At 39.1% G+C, this 10,167-nt stretch overlaps 1 protein-coding gene across 1 annotated transcript; it reads right to left on the bottom strand.

The window, feature by feature from the left end:
• Positions 1-5,208: 5,208 nt before the first annotated feature.
• Positions 5,209-10,114, bottom strand: PSMA4 (proteasome (prosome, macropain) subunit, alpha type, 4; the record flags this gene model as incomplete). The annotated part of the gene is made up of 7 exons (XM_010023062.1): positions 5,209-5,858; positions 6,150-6,273; positions 6,471-6,601; positions 7,457-7,545; positions 7,775-7,852; positions 9,180-9,342; positions 10,057-10,114. Coding segments are annotated over 7 exons (798 nt in total), but the record flags the coding sequence as incomplete, so codon positions are not given.
• Between the last annotated feature and the right edge of the window lie 53 nt (positions 10,115-10,167).

The following is a 10,167-nucleotide window of genomic DNA, read 5'->3' as shown; positions in this document are numbered from 1 at the left end:
GGCAGCGGTAAATGCACTCAGAGTAGCTTCTGCTCCCTTTGAACCGTGGTTTGGGGAGGGGGTCACTTCGGGTGAGGTTTAGTGAGAAGGTAAATATTCCATTAAGTAATCTTAAACTTCCATTCCGTAGGAAATAATAGTTTGGTTTTTCTTTCTTTTTTTTTTTCATGTTTCTAAACCGGAATGGCTTGGAACTTACGATCTAGAACAGATAAGCTAATGCAATCTAAAAAGTATGTAGGATAGCTCAGTTTCTGTGTATGTTATAGATATATAACATATAATGTATGCTCTGTGCAAAAACCCACCTTTTTTTCTATCTCAGCTAAACAAAACTCTGTTACAAAAGAATTTTAAATCCACCAACTGTGCAACGTAGTGATTTATTTTTTCCCTAGATCATCCCAGTAGAAACATCCAGTGTACGTGTTGCCACAGAGAACAGCAGCATCTGCCATTAATGCATTCTTTACGTTTAAGGGACTGTTTAAGACTTTTACAGAGAAAACAGATGTGGAAATAAGGGCTAAATGGGTTTACACGGTGTTAATCACCTGCTACGTGCAGTGATAAATCCCAGATTCCTCAGGAAAAAATGGACCCTATTCAGCTCAAATAATTGTAGCAACTTGGAATTTTCTTACCGTGAGCATTACCCAAAGTAGTAATTTCATTAAAAGCATTGTCAGTCCTCAAAATTCTTTGATATCAAGTGTTCATTTTATAGAAAAACAGTGCATCTGCGAGTCATGAAATCTTTTTGATGACCGAAAGAGAGCACTTAAGCATTTAAATCCTTTTCTTCATCTTTAAACTCATGGTTTTCTGTATTATCTTACCCCGTACCATACTTAGAATGTGAATGTCTGTGCAGTCTGCCCAATACCTCCAAAAAAAGGCTGCTTACACAGTGGTTTCTTCCAGCACACTTCCAGTGACATGCTGTATTGATTCGAATGCTCTGCAGTAAATACGGTATTTTATATATTGAGAATCCCTTTGTATCCTGCATGTCCTCCACATTCAAAATATGGATGTGTTAAAGGCTGCAGTGGGATTGAAATGCTCTGTGTATATGCAGTGGTCAACCCAAAATTATGGAGTAAATCAGAATCTATTTCAGCCCAAAGCATGGGACACCCCCCCTGTTTTATCCCTTTGTGTTACAGTGAAGTTCTGAGGTTGCACATCTGAAACTGCAGATCCACCGTTTTTGATGATGACTGGTCCACCACTGCACCGCACCTGGTATTCCTGAGGTAAGTTTATCACCTGTGAATCTGTACTTCTGTTAGCAGCCGATGTGCATTGCAGTGGATGCATTTTAGAGCCATCATGTCTGGTTAACAGCGCTAAATATAGTTGCCACTGGAATATGCAGGGCACAGCAAACTGGTTTTATTACATAACTATGAATTTGTTTGCAGCTGGGTCCTAGCTGGGCAAAACAGATGCTGTAGTCCTGTAAAAGGATTAAACTGTCTGGGTCATATGCCCAGCATTTTGCTAAATATTTGATGTAGCTTCATCTGGCACACATTTTGTTATATTATTACTGTTAGAAAACAGTAGTTATAAATAAGAAGCCATTTTTTCTTGCTGCTTTGAACTTGGAGCAATTATGTTAATAGTAACGGCAGCATGTTAAGCTTCATATTTGTCATTAAGTGAAAGCCAAAACAATTACCTGCGCAATGGCTGCTGTCTTTCCTGAGAAGGGTCCTTCTCAGCAGCAGTTGACATTTGAAGGACCCCAATAATGCATGTTCTGAGAATCTGCAGTGAATTGGCTGATGGCAGATTTTCCTGTGCACTGAAGAGTACTTGAACTGGAAAGCCAAATGCCGGGTTAATCACAGATAAAAATAGCAAGCAGCTCACTTCTCTTTGCAAAATCAGGAATACTCTAAATTATTTTTTGTGTGTGAAGCTGAGTTTTCTCCAGATTAAAGCCACGAGTTATGTAACCCATAAAGGGGACTCTCAGATCAAGTTATTTTGGTGGGTTTTCATACTGTAACAGAAAAGAACTGCAATTAAAACTTGAAGATGAGGACAACTTTTACTACAGAAAATCTGCAATGGGAAATATTCTTTAAAGAAAATAGGACACTTAAGTACGTCCTAGAACCTCATCTAATCTGAAGCTACATCATTTCTCTCCTGTATGAAGTACCTGAGTGCATTAACTTCTTGGACTCAGATGTCTTGTTAGTTGTCTATGTACCATATACAGTCCTGTGGCCTCTAAAACCATTACTTTGAATGTCTTGTAATCATTAATACATTCATTCTCCCAACACAGCGGAGAAGCATTGTCCCTAATTTTAAGATTCTGAACAGAAAGAATATAGAATTGCCTTGGGAATCTATTACAAAATAGAAGCAGCCAGCAAATTTAACACAAAAAGTACTTGGTTTATCATCTTATTTCGAGTACTGACAAGTGAAAGTATTTGGATGAATAGGGAAGCATACCTAAAAGAATATTCTGCCTGTGCACAACATAGTAAGTCAGAGAAGAAGCAGTCTTAGAAGTTAATGTGACTTTATTTGAACAGGATACAATCATCTAGAAAACAAGCTAAGTGTTTATCTAAGCACTGACAGATGCAAGAAATACCACAGGTATTACTGGAGAAGCAGTAGTTCCCGTTTTTACTGGAGAAGCAGTAGTTCCATTATCTCTTAAACTACTTAGAGTAACAAAACACATTACAGTTTATTAGGACAGTCTATTAGTGAATACTTGCCCTAGCAAGCTCTGTCATGCACTCAAATGAGATATAAGCTATCCAATCTTTAAGTTTACTAACATCCTATTATGCAAACAGTTTCAATTAAGTACTTGTACCTAATGTGAAAAATCTGTCATCTTCCACAGCACCACACAAAGTTCTGGTGTTAAACTAACATTTAATCCACATCAATAGCTAGTTAGTTGAAATACTTACGTAATATATTCTAAAGTCTACAGAAACACCACATGCACAAAAAAAAAAACCATACAAAGAACAGGAAGATCATTTTTTCCGTTCTTTACTACTTATCCCCAAACCACTCCCAGTAAAGGCACAAAGCCAGAACCAACACAAGAGGCCTCTGCAGGCAACTGCTGCTGCTCTATTTCTAGGAAAACAGTGTAAGAATATCTCCTTAAGACTCCTATCGATAAAAGATCCCCAGTATCTGCTTAGTGTCCTAGGTTCACATGCAGAAAAAAATGAGAACTTAAATTTAGTGTAGCAGAACTTTGCTGTACGTCTTGGCTGCAAGTGCCAGCTAGAGTCACTTGCCTATTCCAAGGCAGTACAGAGGTTCATCTCACAGTCAGCTGTTAATGGCACTCAGTAGAGATGGCATTTCTTAAATTAAATAGGTAATTATTGTTCAAAGATTATACTCAAAGTATTTGACAGTACTTTTACTTTGGATAAACAAAACCTTTAGATAAATAGGTCTTTTAAAAGGTAGTGTAACTACACAGCTTACCACAATGCTTCAATAATGGACTACAGATCAGAAACTTATCCCCACTTGATTATTACAGTATCTCTTTTATCAGCAAATGAAGCAGTGTTCGGCAATGAAATGCTATTGGTAATTCTTTAAACAAAGATGCAAATATATTTGTTATCCCCTCGTTGTTGTAAACAGAAGCATTTAAGAAAAAGTGTTATAATAAATCTATATCCTAAGCTATCTAATATTACTTCTACTAGTATACTAAACAAACTGCTTTGTGTGATTTATATACATTGATGAATCCAGACTCAAAACTGGAGTCTACCACGTTTTGTTTCAAGTAATCCTTGAGAAGTTAGATAAAACTCCATTTTCATTGCTGCTTTTAGGGCATATTCCAGGTACTTGTATAACCATTATCAGTGATCTAGAAATCTGCAAAAGATGATTATTTTGATGATATGGCATTCATGGTATCAAAAATAAGATTGAGCACTGAGCTTTCTACATAAAAATTGAACTTGAGGTATTAATACACCACTTTAAAACGGAGATTAAATCTTACCCATTGCATGTTGTCTGCAACTGTTCAGCACTTGTTATATGCTTATCATTCCTACGGTGTTATTTGGAAGATATGCTGTTGCATAATGTACAAATAAAAAGTTATTAGCCATAAAATTTGAATACTGCCAAACTCCTGTCTTAAGCTCAGTACAAAAGACTAAAGTAATTGACTTGCACTGAGACCTAGAAAATGAAGCAGCAGGTCCTGCAGACCGCACAGAACCCATGCCACTCCACACCATGCTCTGTACAGAGGTTGCCAAAGTGAGTGCAGTCCATCTACGCAAGCTGCAGCACAGACACCTCAAAGTCAACTTCCTTCCCTCTGTTCTCGACAGTGAATCTTACAGCAATGAGCTTAAAAATGGGTTTTGTTGAGACTAAAGGCAATTTCTGGACATGTTAACAAAGTACATTTTATCAGTCAAAAGTGTCTGGGATGTGTAAAACACTATCTGGACTCACACCATCTGTTCAAATGGTCATTGTGAACTCTAGATATCCTTTAGGGTAAACCAAAAAGCTACCAATAAACGCAACCCAGGGGCAGCACAGGGCTGGGGCACCAGTGTCACAGTTTGAAATTCAGCAGGCAAGTCCTCTCATTGAAGCATACTTGAGTGAGTTTTCGATTTGCTTTTGATAACTGAAAGGGAGCAAAATGATTTTCAGTAACTTTTATCTTTTCAGAACAAGAAGAGATTATTGTTAATCTGAAAATCGTTATTTGCATTCAGTATAGAACAAAAATGATTCTGAATTCATACACAAATACTTTGATTTCTCAAGTGGTTAACTTGTTAGTTTTCTACTGTTGATGTCAGAGAAGGGAACCTAGTTCTCTGGGGAAGCATCAGCAACACTAAATACACAACAATTTCCTTTCAGGATAAAATTTAAAATAGTAAACATGGTCTAAAATCATGCACTATGTCATTTACCTATTGTATTTTGACAAGATAACTTCACATTTTCACGTGGCCTTTGTAAAATGTCTGGCTAGTGTGTCTGAATCTACCTAGCGTTATATGAGTAATTTCTTAGCAAACACATGCACTCATGAAAGCCAGTGAGAAAATGAACACATTTGCTACAGGGCATGTTTCAAACATGTCTGCTTTGCAAGACCATCAGTTTGACAGCCTGCTGTAGAACAAAACAGGCCAAAATGAAAGCTTGGCATGCCAGCACACTTTAATTCTGTATTTGTGAAATGTTCTTTCAAACTTAGGCGCCCTTTTCACTACTTTAAAAGGAAAACCCACACGTACACACAAAATTCTAACAATTCTAACACCATTATTAGTTCTTTACCAACTACCTGCTAGCATATACCTTGGTTTAATGGTTTAAAGTTATTAAAACCCTTAAGATTGCGCATATGCCAGGCATCACTGCAGAAATAAAGACACTCATCGCTATTCTTCTTAAATTTTATTCCACAATAAAAAATAGAAGATGAAAGAAATAGAGTGTTCCAAGAATTAAAGCAATTACTGGTCAATGTAAGGAGCATTAAACTAATTATCTGAACGATGATTAAGGACCTGGTTCACCAAAAGTAATTCTGGGCCCTCTACAGTGTGTTTGTAGGCTTCTACCAGCAGCAATGCAGAATATCTTTTACTGAAGCAGGTCCATTATTGTCTACAGAACACCTCATTTCATATTCTATTTCTCCTTCTCTTTTTGTTCTTTTTCCTTCTTTTCACGTTCAGCTTTTGCTTCCTCCTCCTCATGTTGTTTTATCAACTGTTCCACCTCCTTTTGCTTCAGAACCCTTATTAATGTCTTTCCGTTCTCTCTTGTCAGTGTTGCAATTTCAACTGAAACATATGGAACAGACAGCAGCGTTAAATTTTGTCCTTCGGACAGAGCAATCATCAGGAGGGCAAGATTTGTGGTTACAACTGACAGTGAAGCAGAAGGTTCTTCTCCTGCCTCTACAAAGCAGCCTGCCTGGCAAGCCAGGGTAAGGCTGAGAGCTGCTGCATCTCCTAGAAACATTTTTCACATGACAACTAAAGAATCCAATAAAGCACATCACGTGTCTGTGTGTTCACTGTGTTTTCTGGTTTTAAGCAAATGGTGTTAGCCCATATTAGCAAACTACTTACCTTTCTCTGCAGAGAGTTTGCTAACATCCATGGTTTTGTTTAGAACCTTAATGGCTAATGCAAGTGCAGTCTTTAAGGTCATCTCTCCTTCTTTGTAGTCTTGCTTCAGCATTGACACAGCTGCCTATGTCACAGAAATCAGAACAGTATCTTTAAGCGATCAATGGTTACTTTTTACCAGATAGTATCAGTACATGAGTTCTACAGTTATCTATTTCTGCTCTGTGAGAGTAATCAGCAGCTCAGTTTAATTAGCAGAGAGCAATTTACTTTTTGCTTGATTTTTTGAGAGGAAAACCAAAAACCCAGAACAGAACTTACAGCACTGTTATTCCCAATGCACGTAGCCTTCCACCCTCCATAATTTCCACTAGGATCACTTTGATACAGTTGAAATCCATAATGCTTATCCCAGCCAATATACAGCAATGAAACACCAAAAGGACGTTTTCCTGTTGAAAAGAAGGCTATTAACAATCTATATTTAGGTACCAGATTGGTCACGAGTAACAATTATTTTCTTGGATGTCTTTTTCAAATCTATTCCTGTGCAGTAGGATTTAACAGACTGTTCTGCACTTCTGCTGCTCGAGATAAGCACACCAGCGTGTCCTTCTAAGTCATGGGCTGGGGGTGGGCAGCAGAGATTTATCTTGTTTAATCCTAAGAGCAGCTCATTTCTGTTTCCACAAACTGTAATTTATCATCTCAGGACTTTAAATCAGAACTTAATATTTAAAGCATGCAATTTAGCTGTTAAAGCATACAACTTAACAGTGTCAAAAGCCAGATACATAAAAAGGTCGTTCTTTCACACTACATACATGTAAAATACCAGAATCACCAGCTTACATAGTAGGGAACTCTACTTAGGACATAACTTTCTAACATGTTACTTGATTCACCAAAACGGTATTTTTTTTAAGCATTACACTATTGCTACCCCTATGTTTAGTCTTATTTGTGATTCATTGTGCTGGATAGGCCCAAAATGCTGAAAGGTTACATAGCAAACAATTTTCTGCTGGTCTTTTGAAGGCACTCACTAAACCCAAGAGCACTCAAAGCACTCTGTGCAGCGGGCCAGAATCCCAGCCATCATTTATCACTCACTAAAATATAGCACCTTCACCACTGAAACAGTAACTGCGACCACCCACTCCCCTCTTAAATTTGGCTATTGTTTTTCTTGGTATGACTCATCACAGAAGGATGTGGTAGGACTGCCATGAGACTCAGATGCTTCAAATCATCTAAGAGAAACATTCCATAGACATTTAAAAGCACAACGGTTCATCAGACCTCACCTCCAAACTGTGTGTAAGCCTGCTTGATATCACACAGGGCTGTGACCAGCTGCTCACAAGGAATGGGCTCTTGATACTGCAACAAGTACCTACCATGAAAGAGAAAAAGTCATTTTTCAAAGCTTGTTTTGCTGGCAGTATCCAGTATGGCATGTAACAAGAAACAAGTTCTTAAGTTAGAGCCTCTTTGATCTAGCTGTTGCATTTCAAACGATCTAATTCTGCTCTACTAAACAAGTGTTCATTTTCATTTAACACATAAACAGAGTATCTGGCAGCACAATGAGGTAAAGCCATGTTAAGTATTAGCAGACCTACCTCTGAGCAATCAGTCTCAGTTCATTTGTTAGAACATTGGCATCTGAAGTGATTCCGGCAACACTGCAAGCCATATCCCTGCAATAAAAGCATATAAACTAACTGAATTCCTGTCAATCTCCAACAAAGATTGCTCACATCATCATACAGCGGTTCAAGCAGAACACCTACTGTTGGGCTTCTCTGATCAAAACTAGACAGCTGCCACAGAAAATATGTTTATCAGCTCCTGCCTTTAGGGTACACCACAAATATCACCTAACCACTTCAGAAGAGCAGAGGTGGGCAGCAAAAAAGCAAGCGAGTCCGTATGTTAGACATAGAGTTGTGAGAAGCGGCTCATGCCGAAGGTGGTGAAGTCCCAAGTATCTTTACAAGAGCCATTTGCTGTACACAGTTGCCCTTCAGGAGGCACCTGACTTAGCACTCTGCAATGCCAAGAGAGCCATAGAGATGGGACAGGCCTTCAGCGGAGGGTGCTGGCTGACACATGGTGTTTCTGCACCTGAAACCTGGTGATCTTCATTTGATCTTACGGAAAATAAGCACTTCACATCCTTGTTTCATTAGCTCTTAATTTAAGATCTCTTTTGCCTAATCTGAAATTCACTATGCAGAAAGGATGCAAACAAAGTAATCCAGGTTATTTTTTTCCAAGTTCTTTTTCAAGATGGCAGGTCTAGCCTAGGGGACTATTCCAGCCTGCCCTCCTCGAAAATTCAGTACTTCCCACAGTTCTAGCTGCTTCCAAGAGCAACACAGAATGGGAGACTAACAGGATGAAAAGCTCTTTGTGTTTCATATGCACCTTCTGGCGAGGATGGAGATCTACCTCCCTTACAGGTGAGCATAATCCCTAATACTCTTTGCTCTGACACAGCAAATTTCCAGAGAGCTAAAATGGAAGTCATAACAGGGAGACGTATCACCTCTGCTGCAATTATGGCAAAGAAACCTACAGCATGTTTAACCTAGTTACCTTGTTCTCTATGAATCACAAAAGAGAAAACAAAGACTTAAAGAAGATGCTGAACTGAAACAGCCTGGTAATTTTGGTGTGCATTCTTTATTCGTCCCCTGCTCCCAATGATATTTTGTCAAACTGACAGTTCCCAATTTTCTTAACTGCTATGGTAACATTACCTTGCATGGAGTAACAACGAACAGGCTTTTCCACCTGGAATATTCTCCTAAGGGTTAAAAAACCTAAAGGAAACACTTTTATTTTAGAAGAACTACCGAAGCAAACAATGACAACAGAGTCATACCTGCCTGAAGCAATGCACCAAAAGAACACTAACACTCCAAATAAACCAAAACCAGGGCCAGTGCTAAAACAGCTGAGCACCAGCAGTGCTCTGTTAGTGGTTATGTCACTGCACAGCCCATCATCATTTCAACTTACTCATTCAGCTTATATATTTTCTCGGAGAAGAACACTTCATCAAGAAGCTTGTGAATGTTGCGTCTCTCTGCTGCTAGCAGAACGCCGTCGTTTGCCAGAATTCCCAAGCAAGTGCCTGCATGTCCAATGGCTTCCATTGCATACTCAACCTGGTACAACCGACCTAGGAAAGGATTTCAATAAGTAACACCAAAAGTAACACTGAACAAGACCAAGTACGCAAAGCGACTTCAGTTTGCAAGAGTCTGACAAATGCTCATCGTACAACCTGGTCTGTCTTCTCCACTCCATTAGCAGTTAATAGTGACTTAACTGATTGTAAAGGAGGAAGAAGTCAGAGAAAGAAAATCAACAAATCTGGTAAGGGTTAGTGCATCACTAATGTGGAAATCAGAACTCTGCTGCAGTAGAGCCAAAAGGGATTGTCAATAATGAAAATACGTGACACTAGACTTTTCACGTCTAACCCATCTAAGGAATAGAAAAGTACGGGCTGTAAGTACTTGTTTCAGCATGTATAAGAGTAACAAGGAGAGGTGTGATCACGTCAGCAGAACATTGTGTGTTCTGGGGGGTGCAGCAACAAACTCCACCATAGTCTAAAAAAAGATGGATGGTGAAGATTGCTCAAGTTATCCCAAAAGTGGGGCAGATGGTAACACCCACTGATGGGGCACAGTGCTGTTACTGTCTGAATTAGAGCGAGTCTGAAGGGCTGCCACTTTAGACCCGCGGTGTCCTTACTTCTAGCAGGTAAATGTGATTTCATAAGCCACATATAGCTGGAAACAGGCTACAACGAACAAGCTCTTATTCAGTTCTCAGAAGCTGGACAGAACAATCAGCGTTTACTTGAAAGCGTGGCGTTAAAAAATACCTTCAGGAGAGAATATGGTGGTTCTGGAGTCGTATCTTCGAGACTGCAAAAAGCAAAGCTCGTTAAATGTCAGCGTTCTCTCCTCAGAGGCAGCATCCTACGGGTAGCGAT

Source organism: Nestor notabilis, unplaced genomic scaffold (genome assembly GCF_000696875.1).
Source record: "Nestor notabilis isolate BGI_N333 unplaced genomic scaffold, ASM69687v1 C15410583, whole genome shotgun sequence".
Taxonomy (NCBI): domain Eukaryota; kingdom Metazoa; phylum Chordata; class Aves; order Psittaciformes; family Psittacidae; genus Nestor; species Nestor notabilis.
Note: the sequence above shows the minus strand (reverse complement) of the source record. Positions and strands in the feature narration are given on the sequence as shown.